This window comes from Schistocerca cancellata, chromosome 7 (assembly GCF_023864275.1).
Source record: "Schistocerca cancellata isolate TAMUIC-IGC-003103 chromosome 7, iqSchCanc2.1, whole genome shotgun sequence".
NCBI classification, from domain to species: Eukaryota; Metazoa; Arthropoda; class Insecta; order Orthoptera; family Acrididae; genus Schistocerca; species Schistocerca cancellata.
Genome location: NC_064632.1, coordinates 332,909,295 through 332,930,262, shown reverse-complemented (window position 1 = coordinate 332,930,262; position 20,968 = coordinate 332,909,295). Strand labels below are relative to the sequence as shown.

At 38.9% G+C, this 20,968-nt stretch overlaps 1 protein-coding gene across 1 annotated transcript in view; it reads right to left on the bottom strand.

The window, feature by feature from the left end:
• LOC126091945 (EARP-interacting protein homolog) overlaps positions 1 to 20,214 on the bottom strand; it is a 49,063-nt gene extending 28,849 nt beyond the window's left edge. Inside the window, exons 1-2 of the mRNA XM_049907278.1 lie at positions 20,042 to 20,214; positions 19,223 to 19,288 (exon numbers count right to left, since the gene is read on the bottom strand). Of these exons, the coding sequence (XP_049763235.1) occupies positions 19,223 to 19,279 (57 nt within the window). The 5' untranslated portion in view covers positions 19,280 to 19,288; positions 20,042 to 20,214. The remainder of the gene's footprint in view (positions 1 to 19,222; positions 19,289 to 20,041) is intronic.
• Between the last annotated feature and the right edge of the window lie 754 nt (positions 20,215 to 20,968).

Below are 20,968 nucleotides of genomic sequence, written 5' to 3'. Positions count from 1 at the left end.
CTTGTGTAGTACACTCCTGGAAATGGAAAAAAGAACACATTGACACCGGTGTGTCAGACCCACCATACTTGCTCCGGACACTGCGAGAGGGCTGTACAAGCAATGATCACATGCACGGCACAGCGGACACACCAGGAACCGTGGTGTTGGCCGTCGAATGGCGCTAGCTGCGCAGCATTTGTGCACCGCCGCCGTCAGTGTCAGCCAGTTTGCCGTGGCATACGGAGCTCCATCGCAGTCTTTAACACTGGTAGCATGCCGCGACAGCGTGGACGTGAACCGTATGTGCAGTTGACGGACTTTGAGCAAGGGCGTATAGTGGGCATGCGGGAGGCCGGGTGGACGTACCGCCGAATTGCTCAACAGGTGGGGCGTGAGGTCTCCACAGTACATCGATGTTGTCGCCAGTGGTCGGCGGAAGGTGCACGTGCCCATTGACCTGGGACCGGACCGCAGCGACGCACGGATGCACGCCAAGACCGTAGGATCCTAAGCAGTGCCGTAGGGGACCGCACCGCCACTTCCCAGCAAATTAGGGACACTGTTGCTCCTGGGGTATCGGCGAGGACCATTCGCAACCGTCTCCATGAAGCTGGGCTACGGTCCCGCACACCGTTAGGCCGTCTTCCGCTCACGCCCCAACATTGTGCAGCCCGCCTCCAGTGGTGTCGCGACAGGCGTGAATGGAGGGACGAATGGAGACGTGTCGTCTTCAGCGATGAGAGTCGCTTCTGCCTTGGTGCCAATGATGGTCGTATGCGTGTTTGGCGCCGTGCAGGTGAGCGCCACAATCAGGACTGCATACGACCGAGGCACACAGGGCCAACACCCGGCATCATGGTGTGAGGAGCGATCTCCTACACTGGCCGTACACCACTGGTGATCGTCGAGGGTACACTGAATAGTGCACGGTACATCCAAACCGTCATCGAACCCATCGTTCTACCATTCCTAGACCGGCAAGGGAACTTGCTGTTCCAACAGGACAATGCACGTCCGCATGTATCCCGTGCCACACAACGTGCTCTAGAAGGTGTAAGTCAACTACCCTGGCCAGCAAGATCTCTGGATCTGTCCCCCAAGCATGTTTGGGACTGGATGAAGCGTCGTCTCACGCAGTCTGCACGTCCAGCACAAACGCTGGTCCAACTGAGGCGCCAGGTGGAAATGGCATGGCAAGCCATTCCACAGGACTACATCCAGCATCTCTACGATCGTCTCCATGGGAGAATAGCAGCCTGCATTGCTGCGAAAGGTGGATATACACTGTACTAGTGCCGACTTTGTGCATGCTCTGTTGCCTGTGTCTACGTGCCTGTGGTTCTGTCAGTGTGATCATGTGATGTATCTGACCCCAGGAATGTGTCAATAAAGTTTCCCCTTCCTGGGACAATGAATTCACAGTGTTCTTATTTCAATTTCCAGGAGTGTATAATTTAATAGCAAAAACATGTCATATTATCAGCCTTGACAAAAGCATTCAGAAATACAATTTGATGTTTGTCATAATTGGTATATTTTTCTAATCTGCATCATATTCTTGTGTCCAACATTTCACTGTAAGATATGCAGGTTCTGAAATGTTATGTTTGTACATTGTCTATTCTGTGGTTCCTCCAATAAGAAACTACAGGCTGAATGTTAAGGCATTGTAAATCACATGCGTGAGAAGCTGAAGTCAAAATACAATGGTGATTATACATATTTGATTAATTACAATGTGAAATGAATGTAATTATGTATGTTATTGAGGTACAATAAAATAAGTAAAAAAACACACCAAATTGTGTATTAGATTTCCAGAATAATCAGTATGCTCCAAAATATGGTTGAGTAACAAAAACTAAGAAAATAAAAATTAGTACAAAATTAATGAGTGACGTGTATGCTGTGAACGCCTCAGTGATGTACTAAGAATGGTCCATGGTATGCTCATAATTTCTTCAGATCTTTGAACTGACTTCCTCTGCCAGTTACATGGGACCTATAGTTCTGATTGGACTGTGGACCACAGTGAAACTTGCAAATTTTCACATAAATAAATTATTAGCAAAGATTAAATAAGTGACAGACAAAAGCTTAGGACTAACTAGGAATTGAATCCCAGATCGTTGAATTTATAATGTAACACTTACCTAGTTACCCTACCCAGATTCACTGAAGTTACTTATGTAAAAGTTACTTATGTAAAAGTTACTTATGTAAAACCAACCTTTACAATATCTACCACATCTCAGTTGTACCATCAAGTAGCATGGCAGTTACAGTCTTTCATGAATATGCAAGTAGAACATAAATATGCACGGAATTTAATTGTCACTCATTTACCCTTTTCCCCCGGTTGCTTTGCCAATAGACAATCTTCCATTCTTAATTTTTCAAAAGTATCTCTCATATATCCCCCTTTATTTATCCAAAAAAATGAAGAAAAATACATTGCTTTTACTAGGTCAAATTAATTTTCTTTATTTTGCACATGTGATATTAGTGACTGGTCAGCTAACCAGCAGGGGTGGCAAGATAGGACAAGTGAAGTGTTTCGACAGATGACTCAGTGACTGTACTCCTTTTGTCTTGTGCAGCTGCTGAGTCACCTTTCGAAAGACCTGTCCCCACTATCCCTTCTTGCTGTGTGCTTACAATCTTCTCCTTCCCCATCTCTATCAGCCCGAGCAACTACTCTCAGTAATTGATGATCAGTACTGCTGTAGCCATGGGAATGTGTGTTTTGGTGTCTATGTGGTTGTGTGTGTGAGATTGTGTGTACCTTTGCTAGAAAAAGAGCAAGAGCTCAAAAGGTAATAGTAATGCCATTTTCTGTTAACATGCACTATGTTTTGCAGATGTTGACTGTTTACTTATATATGGATTCAGAATCTTATTTCATTTTCAACAATAGCTATTACAGCATGACTTAAATTTATGTGTAACTTTGGTGTATCTATCTTGAGGATGGTCTCTGCTTTCCTCTGTCCTGTGGCTCTTCCTTAATCTTCAGGTAACTACATCTGTTTTAATCTCCCCCCCCCTCTCTCCCCCTCCTAAGTCTTTCCATCAATGATTCTTCACTGCAGACAAATCTTTACAATTGTGTCCCAGCCAAGATGTTTCCTCATTCTTATAACTACCAATAGTTTTCTTTGCTCTCCCATTCTTATAAGTACTTCTTCATTCACCATTCAAACCTCCCTTTTCAATTTAGCATCTTCTCCATAGGCACATGTTGAAACTACCCGAGTATTTTTCGTCTTTCTTTTTGACTCTTCATTAGTCGCATATAATCTACACTCACAGCAAAATGCTTGATGAATCTCTTTCTTAATTTCATCAGATTTTTTTGCTGTCAACAAGCATTACATCTTTTTGTCATATTGAACACTGATATTTATTCATACTTTTGACCTTGATATCAGCAAAGTATGAGGGTCGTCCAGAAATTTTTTTTCTCAGCTGAAAACAATGGTACAAATGCGAAATGTTACATATGTATTATATGAAAACTCCTGAGTGAGCATGCCACATTTTTGGCACTTCCGACAGGTAGCATAGCTGCAGGACTGTTTCAAAATGGCGTCTGTAGGTGATGTATGTTACAAGCAAGATGCTGTCATTGAATTTCTCACTGCAGAGAAAGAAACTGTGGGGAATATTAACAAATGCTTGTGCAAAGTCTATGGAGCATCTGCTGTCAACAGAAGTACAGTTAGTTGTTGGGCACGGAGGGTGAGGTCATCAGAAGGTGGTTCGGCGGAGCTCCACGATTTACAGTGGTTGGGAAGACCATTCACGGCTGTCACACTTGACCTAGCCCCCTTGGACTTCCACTTGTATGGGCCATTAAAGCATGCCATTCGTGGAAGACAATTTTAAGATTATGAGGAGGAGATTCACAAAGTGAAGCACTGGCTCTGCCAGCAGGACAAGGATTGGTACCAACAGGGCATACACATCCTTGTTTTGTGCTCGTGGAAGGCCATAGAAGAGGATGGAGATTATGTGGAAAAATAGGGTGTGTAGATAAAAGTCCATTCTTCCATGTGTGTAATTCTCATTACGTTCAATAAAGAATCGTTGACGAAAAAAATGCGATGCACTACTTTCTGGGCAACCCTCGTAATACTTTTACATCCTGTTAGAAATACATTCTTTTTATGAAATATCGGTTAATCTTTCCAGTAATACTCTCAAAATTCAAGTACTGGAGATGGTCAGCAATGTCATCAAAATACCTATGATTCAGTGCCAAGGGTGGTTGTGAGACGATAGCACTGCTCGGTAACGCACAGGCACTGTTTTTGTTGCATACTCTGACTGCAGTGTACTATGTGGTGCACTGCATATTCATTTGTACAGTTGGCTAGATGCAGTTGATGCAAAACGAGAGATTTACATTTTCATAAATTGCCAACTTCTCCAAGCAAGTTCTAATGCAAACTGCAGTGTGTTAGGAGTACCATAACTAACAGCAAAACTAAACTGACAAGGTGTGCAAGCATATGATAATAGAAGTGAAAATGTACCAATAAATATGAGTCTGTAGAGAGAGTTGTGACATAATAGTGACTGAGTGATTATGAACCACCACTGAGTTCAGTATGAAATATTATCATAGTTACTACAAATATATTTAAAATGTAAACTTTTCAAATAAATACCCATGTCATTGGGCTCAAATTTCACTTATGTCCTTGATGGAACGTTGGGAAATGTGGTACATGCTTAATGGAGTGCCAGTTAAGTTTGGCTGCTGATATAAGTTGACTTCTTAATGTGCTAGTGTGGTCCAAGATCAATAAGTTGAGAAGGACTTATACCTTGGTATCCGAGATCACCTGACCTCAAACGTTTGGATTTGTCTGTCTGTGGTCATTTCAAATGTGAAGTGTGAGGATGACACAAGGAATACTGCCTTTAACAGGTATGAGTGTAAATTGTAACATGTTATGTGCTGGACTAGTATTGTATTTTTTCTTGGTCAAGCCACGGGTGAAATTTGTTCCTAATTAGATGAAGTCATAATCAAAAAAATTACATTTCAAATAAATGTGTACTAACTACAAGAATATTTCATACTGAAGTAAAAACCACACTTCACTATTATCCTACAAGCAAACAATGGAAACTCCAGGTAGGAATATCAACAATGTAGGAAAAGATAGATTGCTGTTTACCGTAAAGATAACACACTAAGTTGCAGACAAGCACAATAAAAAGACACTTACAAATAAGCTTTTGGCCACAGCCTTTTTTGGAAAAAGAGAAACACACACCATTCATTCACACAAGTAAGCACACTTGATCACCAACTCTGGCAGCTCTGACTCGAGCTTCCAGAGCTGGTGGTCATGTGTGCATGAGGTGTGCTTGCTTTTGTGAATGAATGGTATGTATTTCTCTTTTACCAACAAAGGCTATGGCCAAAAGCTTATGTGTAATTGTCTTTTAATTGTGCCTGTCTGCAACTTAGTGTTTTATCTTTGTGGTGTAGGTAGTGCACTATCTTATCCTACAAACAGTTCTATCACAGGCTTATGTTTACTGAAATGTTTTTGCTTGTATCACTGTAGACTAGGGTCAGAACAGATGAAGCCATTGCTAGTAAGGGACTTAGCAACTTTGACTGTTCTTACCATTTCCCTGCATTTGTAGCATTTCATACTCTATCAGTACCCAACACTTATGAAGAAAAGCTAGAGAATATGTCATGTCAAACATCTCTTCATTCAACATATAATTCTTATACTGAACTGTCAAATAATCTCAATGAAATGTCCAAGAGCAATGACAAATACAAGATGTAAATTAGGAATAACAGAGTACCAAACAACTTTCTGGATACTGAAACTTATTAAAAGAGGGTACTACATCAAATAAAACATGGTTCAAAATACCCTCTTCTCACATAGCAACTTACAAATACACAACACTTACATGGTGTGACGCACTACAACATCATTACATCACTAGTCAAATGTGAAACCCAGTACCAAAACATTCAGTTGACACATATGCTACACCAAAGAGTTTTCTTTTGGGAGAACATTTGCAATTAAGAAAGAAGAAAATAATTACCAAGACATTCAGAGAATCATTACATTTGTAAAAGCAGCTGTCACTAACTAAACATAAAACATTTATGAGGGGCACACAGGTTTCATAAAGGGAAAGAGACAAGTGCATGAAGTCAGAATAGAATAGAAGTTCATTGTCTCGTAACATACAATTTCAAGCCATTGTCTTAATATACAGGAGACTGAACAAAACACAAAAACTGGTTTACAATTTTTCTTATAATAGCAGTAATACAATATATGGTACTGAATAATTACTTAATTAAGCAATTAATAATTTTTCTTCAAAAGTAACAAACTTTAAAAACTTAACAGTCCTAAGTACTTGCTCTCTCCTGCTCAAATTTTCAGGTTGTCCTTTATTAATTCTTCTACTGAATAGTAACATTTCTGCACTAGTTTCTCACATAAGGATTTTTTCAGTGTTTCTAAATTTATGCAGAGCAATTCTCTTCCTTTCACTTTGTTATAAATTTTCATGCCCATATAATATGGAGTTTGAGCATAAAGTTTTAAATGGTGGGTGGACAGCATAAAATTATTTTGATTTCTGGTGTTATAATTGATTTGCTACAAATAAATTGGGGTTATTGTTACAAAGATAATCAGCTCATATATGTATAGTGAGGGAACACTGAATATACTTAGATTTTTTAGGAGTGGGTGACATGATTTTCTTCACTCTACATTGTGCATAAGTCTAAAGATGGTTTTCTGAAGTTTTAGTATTTGACACATATGATTTGAGTTGCCCCAAAATACAATTCCATACCTTGTTAATTACTCAAAGTAGCTGTGGTATACTACTTTTCTTATGCCCATACTGGTAGCGTTGTACAATATCATGTTTGCAAATGCTAGGCTATTTAATTTATTTGCAAGGTACTGTATATGTGATCCCCATCATAGATTTTTATCTAGTTGCATTCCTAGGAATTTCACATGGCTAGCTTCCTGCAAATCCTGGTTTCTCTGAATGACCGGAATATCATTTAATTTTGCTTGATTTGTTTTAAACTGCATTAACTGAGTCTTTCCATGTTTAATTTTAACCCATTTAAATCAAACCAGGCAGCTACATTTTCTAAAGTATTTAATACAGTTTGAGGAATTTGATGAGTGCTGTTACTTTCAATTATTAAAGATGTGTCATCTGCAAATAAAACTGAGTGACACTCAATATTAAGTGACAGATCATTTATGTAAAACAGAGACAGAATTGGACCTAAGGCAGAACCTTGAGATACTCTATGTGAAATGGTTTTCCATTTTGAAGTATAAGTTCCTTTCTCTGATGATATAACCACTCTTTGTCTTCTGTTGGTTAGATAAGACTCAAACCATTCCAATACCGTGCCCCTAATTCCATACTTCTCCAGTTTATAGAGTAGCAAGAAGTGATCTACACTATCAAAGGCCTTTGATAAGTCACAAAAAATTCCTGTGGCATGCAGTGAGTTGTCTAGAGACGAGCTAATTTTATCAACAAAATTATTTATAGCAGATGTTGTGGTTTTGCCTTTTTGAAATCCATACTGATTTTTTTTAAATCATTTTAAATTTTTCTATGAAATTTTGCCTTATCAAATAATTTTGATAGTGATGGAAAAAGAGAGACTGGGTGATAGTTTCCCATATGTTCTTTGGGCATTTTTAGAATAGTGGCTTAACTACTGTATACTTTAGCACGTCTGGAATTGAAGGGACTGGTTAACTCTTGTAGTTAGTGGCTGTGCAATTATTTTAGAGACTGTTTTTAACACTTTTGTTGGCATCCCAGCCCATCCTGCTGATGTTTTTCTTTTTAGTAATGGTATAACATTTTCTATATCTTTTAAAGTAATTTTGGTAAATGTACTGAAAAATTCACCTTCAAATTGCTCATCATTGAAGAAATTTACATTATCTGGGTACTTCTACAGTGATGTTAGATTTTTTTACATTTATAAAGAATTCATTAAATAATTCAGAACTTTGAGGTCCTTGATTTCAGAAGTATCATGGCCTCTACATGTGGCACCTGTTTCAGATTTGATCGCCAACCCTAATGCCTTTGATTTGTTTTCACTATCCAGTATAAATCTATATTTTCCAGTTCTTTGGCTGCCATTACAACATTTTTTAAAAATCTTTTACATAGGTAACAAAATCAGGACTTTTGTTATGTTTTAGTTCCCTATGTAGCCGTCTTTTTTTTGCACTAGAGATTTTTAGTCCTTCAGTAATCCACTTTACTTTATTTCCTACTTTTCTATGAAGTACAATAAGGGGGAAAGTTTCATTAAAAACACGTAGGCAGTTTTCCAAGAAAGTAGCAAAATTTTATTTTATACCAAAGTGCTTTTCACTGCACAATGTTCCTACCAGTCAACTTCCTTCGGGTCAAGCAGAGTGTTTGATACTAGTCATCAGCTTTGACCAGTGACATAATATTAATGGTTGCTGTGACATACCCTTTTGATATATATTTTTCACTATTTGATTGTTAGGTTGGTGACGCCAACCAATGTGAAAGCAAAAATACTAGTTTTTTGACAGACTGATCTGTAGCTTAGCCCAAGGTCTAGGTTAAGCGGGAAGGTGATACTTGGTTGTGTCTTGGTGAAGCCAATGAACATGAAAGAGGAAGAAAACTAATTATGGTGACAGACTGACCTGGTTGCTTAGCCAGAGATCTAGGACAGTTTGGAAGGTGATAGTTTGATTGTGAGTTGGTGAAGTCAAAAAAACCTGGTTGGGGTGACAGACTGATCTGTAGCTTGGCCCATTTAAAAAAATAGCCACTAATATGATGTTTCAGTTGCCACATATTTATAATGTTGCATGTTTCCTACTTCAGCGATCAAAGCTGATGACTAGTATCGTACTTCCTTTTTATCGCTTTCTTTCGATATACTATTCTTTCAGCTTCTTGTAGCAGCAAACATGCATTCGTATTATACATTTACCATCCATTTCAGAATACAGTAGTAAATATGCATGGTAATAGATGTGCACTGTAGGTAAGAGCTGTCATTTTCTTGAAGTCCTTCTCAATAGTAGGAACCAGACTCTGGAATAACCTCCCACATTATATTAGGGAACTGAATAACATCCCCAGCTTCAGAAAATGGTTAATGACATAGTTACTAAAGCAATAGTAAGGATCACCACTGTCCCTATATGAACTTGTTACACTTGTACATCCCTCTTTCCAACATAATCTTCCTTATTTCACAGTATTCTTAATAAGTGCCGTCTCCTTAAATTTCCTTTTCCCCAGAACTCACTATATTAGAGAACACCTATTTGTACACCTATAAATTCTTGTAATAACTGCTACTATCATATTTGTTGTTACTCTCTTTATTATTGCCATTATTTTTATCATTACTATCAGTGACAACAACTGCAGTAGTACAACAAGTAGTGCCAGTATTAACTTTAATCATTCACAGTCAGTATAATTTACTCACACTACAACCCCAGACTAGTTGTCATATTAAAATTGTTATTTCTCAGGTAACTATGATCTAAAAGATGTTCTGCGTATGTGAAACCCTGGTCTGTTGTAAGAGAGGGTCTGATGGCCCTAATCAGATCAGTTTAAATAAATAAATAAAGAGCTAAGGCAAAAGACCATTGAGACATCCAACAAGTTTAACATAAACTCAGATTTCTGACAAGGTGATGCTATTTCACCATTTCCATTCAACATAGTGCTTGAAAAGTCCTCCATGAAATAAACAAAAATGTGAAAGATGCCAGTCTGAATGGTGGAACCTGTACTATATGTATGTCACGAGGAATCATGACAGCTTGTGTACATGTCAGCTGGCTCTGATGGCTACAGCCTGAACTACAAATATTGGGCTATTTATCATACTAATAATAAGACACCTGATGTTTGCCACTAGGACTTTGTTATTCATGTTGCACATGCACACAGAACACTTTCCTCTTATGGCTGCTCCTCTGAAAATGGACAACTCATGATATGATTATTATAGATAAGTATATGAAGATGGTATCACAGCCTTGGCAAAGCCTAAAGCAGAGCTGGTGGAGAGAGTGAGGCACCCATCCTACAGTGCTCACTGGCTCAGTCACTGCAACTAAAACCTGGAAATAGAGAACGATGGGGCAGATTGTGACCTCATGCACTACTTTCATCGAAATTGAAGTGAAAGCATATAATGCAAACTATTGTACTGTATTGAGTAACAAGTCAACTGATAACAAAATTTTGTAGTGCAATGTATTGAAAAGCTCACTAGGGTATTTGATATGATACTCATGGTTCAAGAAATAGAAGAGCCAGGAACAATCTCAAATGATGCAACACCCTACTGTCCAGGAATTGAAAGTAAGAAGATTTTGATGGGCAGGATATGTTACTCACGTGTGGGTGGCTGCATGAATTCATAAAGACCTATGGCAGAAAGGCACTGAAGATAACTGTTACTGGAGGCAGAATAATGAAATCTGCACATGACCTACCAAGTCAATGAGCACCATTAAGTAAATTAATGTGTATGAAAAAAACATTTTCTAGTGAACACTACCACGATCAGGTCATATTCTGAAAAGTGGGACATCGTCATGTATTATGTAGATGCCACTGTGATATTTTTGTTTGTATGCTAGTTATAATCATGTCATTTGTGTGTTTTAATAACTATGCTTTTAGTTCCCTTATTAGCTTAGCTCATTTTGCCTACTAGACTTAAATTTGTCTAGCAGAAATGGTGCTTACACTGGTCTAGCAGAAATGTTGATCCATTGGGGGGGGGGGGGGGGGGGGGGAGACTCACAAGCATATAAAACAACTGTGATCCTGCCTTTCCGCTTTGACCATTGACTTCACCATAGGCACTTTTGTCACAGACAGAATCATTGCAGGTCAGATTGGAAGCTGGCAGTTTGAGAGTTGGCAAAACCAATGAACATGTCATGAAAGTTTTTGCATTCCTTAGTTACATTAACATCTCCAATGAAAACCCCATTTTTCTCCTTGTGGTCTGGTAGAAGAACATGAATGATCAAAAGCTCTTGTTCCCATGGCTCTCCTGTTCATTTTTGTGTAGCTTAAGTTTTTGCATTGTTAGTGACTCGACCACTACCTCTCTCTTAAGGTGCTTATTTCCTCCATGTTAATAATACCATCAGTCTAGTGGCATGACATGTTGCTTACTAACCCCACAAACTTTATGTAAATTACTTCAAGTAAGGATTAAATTATTTTTAATACAACCAAGTGCACAACTGGAAACATAAAAATAAGCACAAATAAAGCCAAAAAAATCATCATGAAAAACAAACTTTTTTATCATTCTATGGAATTTAAATACTTTCTACTTCTTTGCTGACTCCTGTAATACCATATAGATATGTTAAACATGAATCAATGTCTAATGCATTATGTCCACATGCACAAACTGCAAAGCACAGTGACATGCAAGAGAGATGGTATGTCCCATTGTACCAGTTAATAGCATTTCTTCCCGTTCTATTCAAGTATGGAGCATGGGAAGAATGATTGTTTGAATGCCTGTGTGTGTGCTGTGATTATTCTAATCTTGTCCCCACAATCAATATTTGAGCAATACATAGGGGGTTGTAGTATATTATTAGAATCATCATTTAAAGCTGGTTCTTTAAACTTTGTAGCAAACTTTCTCGGAATGATTTACGTCTATCTTCATGAGTCTGTCAGTTCAGTTTCTTCAGCATCACTGTAACTCTTCCTCATGGTTCAAACAAACATGTGACAACTTGTGCTGCCCTTCTCTGTGTATGTTCTGTATCCTCTGTTAGCCCTATTTGGTATGGGTCCCACACACTTGAGCAATATTCCAGAATGAGTCACACGAGTGATTTGCAAGTAACCTCCTTTGTACACTAATTGCACTTCCCTAGTATTCTACCAACAAACTGAAGTCTACCACCTGCTTTACCCACAATTAAGCCTATGTGATCATTCCATTTCATATTTGTATGACTTGGCCGATTCCAATAATGATTCATCGATATTAGAGTCATAGGATACTAGGCTTTTTCATTTTGTGAAGTGCACAATTTTACATTTCTGAACATTCAGAGAAAGTTGCCAGTTTCTGCACCACGTTGAAATCTTATCACAATCTGACTGAATATTTGTGTAACTTGTTTCAGACACTACTTCATTATACAGGGTGTTACAAAAAGGTACGGCCAAACTTTCAGGAAAAATTCCTCACACACAAATAAAGAAAAGATGTAATGTTGACATGTGTCCGGAAACGCTTAATTTCCATGTTCGAGTTAATTTTAGTTTCGTCAGTATGTACTGTACTTCCTCGATTCACCGCCAGTTGGCCCAATTGAAGGAAGGTAATGTTGACTTCGGTGCTTTTGTTGACAAGCGACTCATTGCTCTACAGTACTAGCATCAAGCACATCAGTACGTAGCATCAACAGGTTAGTGTTCATCACGAATGTGGTTTTGCAGTCAGTGCAATGTTTACAAATGCGGAGTTGGCAGATGCCCATTTGATGTACGGATTAGCACGGGGCAATAGTCGTGGCGCGGTATGTTTGTATCGAGACAGATTTCCAGAATGAAGGTGTCCCGACAGGAAGACGTTCAAAGCAATTGATCGGCGTCTTAGGGAGCACGGAACATTCCAGCCTACGACTCGCGACTGGGGAAGACCTAGAATGACAAGGACACTTGCAATGGACGAAGCAATTCTTCGTGCAGTTGACGATAACCCTAATGTCAGCGTCAGAGAAGTTGCTGCTGTACAAGGTAACGTTGACCACGTCACTGTATGGAGAGTGCTACGGGAGAACCAGTTGTTTTCGTACCATGTACAGCGTGTACAGGCAGCGGATTGGCCTCCACGGGTACAGTTCTGCGAATGGTTCATCCAACAATGTGTCAATCCTCATTTCAGTGCAAATGTTCTCTTTACGGATGAGGCTTCATTCCAACGTGATCAAATTGAAAATTTTCACAATCAACGTGTGGGCTGACGAGAATCCGCACGCAATTGTGCAATCACGTCTTCAACACAGATTTTCTGTGAACGTTTGGGCAGGCATTGTTGGTGATGTCTTGATTGGGCCCCATGTTCTTCCACCTACGCTCAATGGAGCACATTATCATGATTTCATATGGGATACTCTACCTGTGCTGCTAGAACATGTGCCTTTACAAGTACAACACAACATGTGGTTCATGCACGATGCAGCTCCTGCACATTTCAGTCGAAGTGTTCGTACGCTTCTCAACAACAGATTCGGTGACCGATGGATTGGTAGAGGCGGACCAATTCCATGGCCTCCACGCTCTCCTGACCTCAACCCTCTTGACTTTCATTTATGGGGGCATTTGAAAGCTCTTGTCTACGCAATCCTGCTACCAAACGTAGAGACTCTTCATGCTCGTATTGTGGATGGCTGTGATACAATACGCCATTCTCCAGGGCTGCATCAGGGATTCCATGCGACGGAGGGTGGATGCATGTATCCTCGCTAACGGAGGACATTTTGAACATTTCCTATAACAAAGTGTTTGAAGTCACGCTGGTACGTTCTGTTGCTGTGCGTTTCCATTCCATGATTAATGTGATTTGAAGAGAAGTAATAAAATGAGCTCTAACATGGAAAGTAAGCGTTTCCAGACACATGTCCACATAACATATTTTCTTTCTTTGTGTGTGAGGAATGTTTCCTGAAAGTTTGGCCGTACCTTTTTGTGACACCTTGTATATAACTGTAATTCACTATAGATAACTGCACCATCTGCAAAAAGTCTGAGGTTACTATTACTATTATTCACAAGGTCAGTAATATACCACAGGAACAGCAAGGGTCCCAACACACTTCCCTGGGGCTCATCTGAAGTTACTTCTACAGCTGACGATGACTCTCCATCCAAGATAACATGCTGTGACCTCCCTACCAAAAAGTCCTCAATCCAGTTACAAATTTATTTGATACCCCATAAGATCAAACTTTTGACTATAAGTGTAGGTGCAGTACTGAGTCAATAGCTTCTTGGAAATCAAGAAATACTACAGCTACGTAACTGCCTTGATCAAAAATTGTCAGGATGTCATGTGAGAAAAGTGCAAGTTGGATTTTACATGATCAATGCTTTCAGAAAATCCATGCTGGTTGGGATGCAGCAGGTTGATCCCATCAAGGTACCTCATAATGTTGTGAGTTTAGAATATGTTATAAGACTCTAAAATAACCTGATGTGAAAGATATTGGACAGTAGTTTCGTGGATCACTTCTGCTACTCTTCTCATAGGCAGGTGTTACCTGTGCTTTCTTCCAACTACAGGGCACGGTTTTTTCATTGAGGGATCCATGATAGATTATAGTTAAAAGAGGGGAACCCAGCCACAAATTCAATATAGAATCTGATAGGAATTTCATTGGGCTCTGAAGCTTTGTCCAGTTTTAACAATTTTTCGACACCACTAACACTAATGCTTATTTAATTCATCTTTTCAGTGGTACGAGGGTGATGATCACTACTACTACTACTACTTGGTGCTACAGCCCTTGTAGGGCCTGGGCCTCCCAGACAACCTCCACTCATTCTTCTCTGCCTTGGCTCTCCATCTTCTCACTCCATTCTCAAGCCCTCTTCCACGTTGTCTAGCCATCTGGTCCTTGGTCTGCCCCTTACACGACATCAACCAGGTTTTCCTTTGAAAACTTTCTTGACTGTGCTGTTCTCCACCATTCTTTCTACATGTCCCAACCAATGTAGTCTATTACTCTTTATTTCAGTCACGATATCTGGTTTGTTGTACAACTCTCTGATCTCCTCATTATTTCTGATTCTCCAAAAATTTCTATCATTCACTGGTCCATATCTTCCTCTTCCATCTCAGCAACAACTCCTCATCATTTTGTGTCACAGTCCAGGTCTCTGAACCATACATCACCACAGGTCTAACTACTGTACTTAACACCGTCAGCTTCAGATTCATACTAAGGCTCCTTGCTGTAAACACTTTAACCAGTGCAAAGTAGCTCCTGTTACCAACTGCAATCCTTGCATGTATTTCCTCTCTCATGTCATTATTCTCAGTTACTAGTGACCCAAAATATTTAAAGCTCTCACAGCATTCATTTCTTTTCCATTCAAAGTTTTCTTTCTCCGTCACTATATCTTTTCCTAGATGTTAACACATACTTGGTCTTTGATCGATTAATGGTCAGCCCTATCTCCACGCCATATCTTTCTACTTTTTCAAGCTTTTCTTCCAGGTCCTGTTTCCTCCCGCATAACAAATCAATATCATCCGCATATGTAAGCTCCTGAGTCACTCTATTAAACAGTGTTCCCCCAAGGTTGTTGCTTTGTGTCTTTCGCATTACACTCTCCAAGGCGACATTAAACAGAATAGTGGAAAGCACATCACCCTGTCACAGTCCTTGGTTAACTTCAAATGCCTTTGATAAAGTGCCCTTGATCTTTACTTTGCACACTGTTCTTCTGTAAGTCAATTGAACCAATTTTATCAGTTTGTTAGGGACTCCTGCCTCTTGCAATTCCTTCCAAAGTTGATCCTTTTTGATATTATCATAAGCTTGTTTGAAGTCCATGAACAGCTGGTGGATATCCATGTTGTCCTCATAACATTTCTCAAGGATCTGGCTGATAGTGAAAATCTGGTCTGGAGTGGATCTATTAGTTCTGAAAACCACACTGGTAGTCTCCTAGATACTCTTCTCTATGTATATTCTTAACCGCCCAGCCATGATTTTTCCTAATACTATACAGAGTAGTGCAATTCCTCTGTAATTCCCGCAGTAAGTTTTATCATGTTTCTTATGTATAGGGCAGAGTATTGCTGTACTCCACTGTTTCAGCATATTTTCTTTCCGCCATATTTCCACTATTATCTCATGCAAAATCTTTACTAGTTTTTCTCCGCCATATTTTATCATTTCCACTGTAATATTGTCTTCTCCCAGAGCTTTATTGTTTTAAAGTGTCTTGATACAAACTAACTTCTTCCAGTGTGGGTTCTGCTACTGATCCCTGGTGCTCTTCATCTCTGTTTACTTCCTGCTCTACCTCTTCTGCCATACCGGCATCTACCCCACCTTCATTTTCCGATTCTGCATTCAGTAGTTCACTAAAATACTCCACCCATCTGTCTTTTCCTCCAATCAGATTTCCCTCCTTATCTTTACAGAAAATCCTTTCCTTATATCTTTAACCCTCATATAGAATTTTCTTGTCTCTTTAGCAGCATTTCTCTCTTCTAACTCATCAATCCACCGTTTTTCAAATTCTCTCTTTTTCCTCCTACATTCCTTGTCTGCTTCCCTTCTCTTCTCCTGGTATTCTTCTACAGTACCTCTAGTTTTCCTCTGCACCATTCTTTTTCTTGCCTCATTTCTTTCTTCTATCTTCCACCTACAGTCTTCATCAAACCAGCTCTGGGTTCTCGATTGCTTCTTTCTGCCCAGTACAGTTTCAGCGGTATCATGTATTATTCCTTTAACCATTTTCCATCTTTCTTCAATATCATCTCCTGCCCACTCTTTGGCTTCATTAAGCCTATTTGTCAAGATAGTTTTATTCTGTTGAACTGCTTTTTCATCTTTTTTAACTTGGTATCATAAAACCTTGGCATGATAGCTTTCTTGGTCTGTCTATAATTGGTTATCCTCTGTCTGTATTTGATTCTTACCAAATAATGATCACTATCTCCATCTGCACCACGACAGCTATCCACCTCAAATATATCTGAAGCATGTCGTCTATCTATGAGTATGTGATCAATCTGATTTTTTGTGATCTCATCTGGGGAGCTCCATGTAACTTTCCTTATATCCCTCCTTTGCATCCATGTGCTTTTAATAATCATGTTATTGCTCATGACAAAATCAAGTAGTCTGATACCGTTATCATTAGAAACTTCATGCAGACTCTTCTTACCAGCTGTTTTCCTGTATGCAATTTCTTTTCCTTCTTGAGCAATGAAGTCCCCCATAACCATCTTAATATCATGCTTTGCCACCCTTGCTATTGCCTGCTCCAGTTGCTCGTAGAATACATCTTTTTCCACCAACTTGGCATCTTTGTTGGTACATATGAAGGATATATTGAAGAAACAGGCTTTCATTCGTAATACACAGATTCTTTCACTAACAGGCTTAAAGTTCAATATGGCAGCCTTTTGAGAATTATCAACCAAAACACGTGCCTCCATATCCTCTACTTTCACAGCTGTAACACAGTGTGTATGTGTCTGAGATGCTAATATTCCACTTTCTTTCCATTTCACTTCTTATACTGCGGCCATTGTCACATTATATTTCTTCGCTTCCTTTTTCAGGTTCTGTAGTCCTCCAGGTTTCTTCAGTGTTCTCACATTCCATGCTGCTAAATACCAATTCATGTGCTGTTTCCATTGCCAAGGCCGTTTACCCTTTACATCCATCTGGCTTTCTTTGTTCTTTGGTTCCGTAACACGCTCTTTTTCTGGGATGAGGTGGTTAGCCCCAAGCCCAACCCCCATCTTGGAGGACCTGGATTTTTTAGGGTTCACTCCCCTAGGAGGGTTGGCTTCCCTACACCTATAGAGTGCCCCCTGTCCTATGTTGCAGGACACACTTCATCTGTCTCCTCCGTCGACACCAATCTGGCTTAGGTGACCCTGCCAGAAGCTACGCTACCACAGGCACAGCTCTCTGCTTCATCGGAACATGCAAACCCTGATGCCCAGCACTAATGGTGCCTACGATAAGGCAGTGTCCTGTGGGAGGGGCTATGAGGATTAAATTGGGGCAGTTCTCCTGGGTTTTCCTTTGTAAAGGAACTTTTGAAAACAGAGTTAAGCACATCAGCTTTACATACAACCAGGATTTCTTTGGGTTTTGCAAAAGATCATTTGACAGTATTCAGCTATGGTAAGCACTGAAGGCTCTCTCAACAGTCAAATGCATTTCATTCAGCACTTTTCTATCTATAGTCCTATGCTTTGCTTTACACCTACTATGCAGTTTCTTTACAGTGACTGTACACCATAGAGGGTCCTGCCCATTATGAACTGTTCTACTTGGTGCATATCCATTCGGTGTGTGGTCAACTATTCTCTTAAGTTTGAGCCATAGTTCCTCTACGTGCTCCTGCCCTGTGGTGAAAAGTTCAGGTTTCTCAATGAGACATAACAGATTTTTTATCCAGTTTGCTGAACTTTATATATCTTTCTGTAGTTCCCCGTTGTACTTCGGTAATCATTGTTGGCACAACTGTGTCATGATCACTGATATCAGTTATGATTACATCCAAAATAGTTTCATGTGAGTGGGGGTTCTGAGCTACCTGCCCTATGAAGTTTTCAGGGAGGGCATATAATAATGTTTCACAGGATGCCTTGTTGCAAACACCATTAACGAAGCTGCAATTTTCTCAGTTGATTCCTGGATGATTAAAGTCTCCACCAATGATAAAAGTATAATTGTGGAACTTATATGCAAGCCAACCGAGGTTTTCTCTTAAGTTTTCAGTTACATCTGGAGATACTTAGTCTCGCCCAATCAGTCTCACATGCAGCTCCAATTTCTGTCTTGGTGGATTTGAATTTCTTGTCCACCACAACAAATATACTGCCTCCATTTCCCATTAGCGTATCTTTTTTTACATACACTTAAATTTTCTGCAAAAATCTCACTGCTATCAATTTCGGTTTCAACCAGCTTTCTGTACACAGTATTATGTGAGCCTCGTGGCTTTTCTGGGGTGCTTCAAGCTCTGGCACTTTGTTACAAATGCTTCAGCAGTTAACCACTAAGATTTTAATACTCTCACACCTGCGAGAGGCATTTCTTTTACTGATACTCCTGGTTTCCTACTGCTATCGTTATTTGGATTGGATGGAGAGCCACCTAACCAAAAACACCTTGTGTGCACCCCATACAGTTAGCTATCTGGTTAACAGCCTCTAATTTGTTATCCCAACTTTTCTCCTCCTTTGACACTTTACTTGTGTACTAGCAGGGTTTCGTATTTTCATAGTGTGTGAGTCGACTATAACAATTTTCTAATCTTCTTATACGTAATCATTTTCAGCCCAGAAAGAAACTAAATTGTCAGTAGACAGTGAAAAATTATTATAATTAAAAGACTTCATAGTTGAGAACATACTTACCTGAAATTCTAGCCCATAGATGACGGGTGCATCATCATCCACATTATTTTGACCCATTTTGTATATCTGGGAAACATTTGAAGATAGTATGAGCTTTTATATTTTCATTAAAGATGTGTGCATGATATTTTGCAGAAGTATGACAATATATATACATGGCTTCTCAGTATGCTAACATTTGTTTTTCATGTCCTGTTGACAGGACAGAATTAAAATGTGTACCTACTCAAATAAAAATAAAAAAAGAAGCAATATCACTATTGACCTGAAGTAATGTTGCAAATAAGGCATTCTAAATCAGTTGAGTAACTTTGCTAATGGCACACAAGTCTCCAATCTTACATTTTTAAATAACTTACTATTTGACAATTATCGGCGCACTCTTGTAAATAATAAGAAATCAGAAGTTGATTTCAAACTACTTTCAATATTTGCAAACATAGCCTCCTTTTCTAAAAAGAAGTTTTCATTTAATTACGTGTTTATTTGTAGGCTCTGATACAGACTCTGTAAATCAGATCACATTAATGGTATTTCTGATTATTTTTACATTAACCTCATTTCGATGCTCCAGAAGATCAATTGCAGTGGAGAATGAGCATTATAATTAATATGTTTTGTGTAGGTAATTAAGACAAAGGGGCGCGGTACACCTTCCAACGTCACATATGACACATAACAGACGGAAGTTTTGTTACGGAACAGGAATTACACGTGGGTGAAAAATGGCATCTAATAACGATGCCGTTTTAATTGTTTGCAAATTTGTAATTAATGTGCTTCATTATTTTTAAGACATGACTACAAATTCACACTCACCTATCCGTGTTACACTGGTTTTACGAAAGTTAATTATTTATACGGAATAATCTTCTGGACATTATATTTGACTAAAAACAAAATATTTATGCAATAACATTCAACACTTCTGCATCATCTGTCATACGGACGCAAGACGTAAACACAAAGTACCTACACAAATTGGCGTCTGCTACAAACTATAAGATATCGATAAAATGTCGTTAGTTTCGATTAATGAAATGTATCTCTGATGATCGAATTCTTTGTTTGCATTGTATATAATAATTTAGCATTCGATACTCCTACAGCAATATTGTAGGTGGTCTCGCTCAAACTGTACAATACACTGATAAAAATGAGTGTACAATTACATCAGGAAAACCATTCGAAAACACTGAAAAGAAAACAAAGAAAGTACAATATTCCTAATAATTAGCTGTATAATAAGGGAAGTAGGAGTTTTAAACAGCTATTACAAAAATGTAATCAAATATATGTAAATATTTTTTGATGTTTCAAAAAATATTAAATGAAAATTACGCTTCCAGAACTTTTTAAGGACAATTCATACTAGCCGTCAAGGTACTGTCACGCCAAGGTGTATTCACACTCGCAACGTGATTTTCAACTGCTTTTGCGCGTGAAATGGACTTAAATCTTCAGGCAATGCAAGTTGTTTGTTTAAATATATGTTTGCAGCTGGCTTATTTATTGTTAAGTAGCTCTCTCAATTGTGTGGTTTCACTAGCAAACCCCAGTACAAATAAGGCTCTTCAACTCTTAAAATCCAAATACAAGATGTAAAGAAAATCTTGACAGGAAAGGTATTGAGGGAGATATGACTATTGTACAAAACTTTGAACTGGACTAGCAACGAAAATTAGCATTTCAGAAGTGTCCGATTTCATTACGTGGTATCACTAGCTAATCCCAGTACAAATAAGA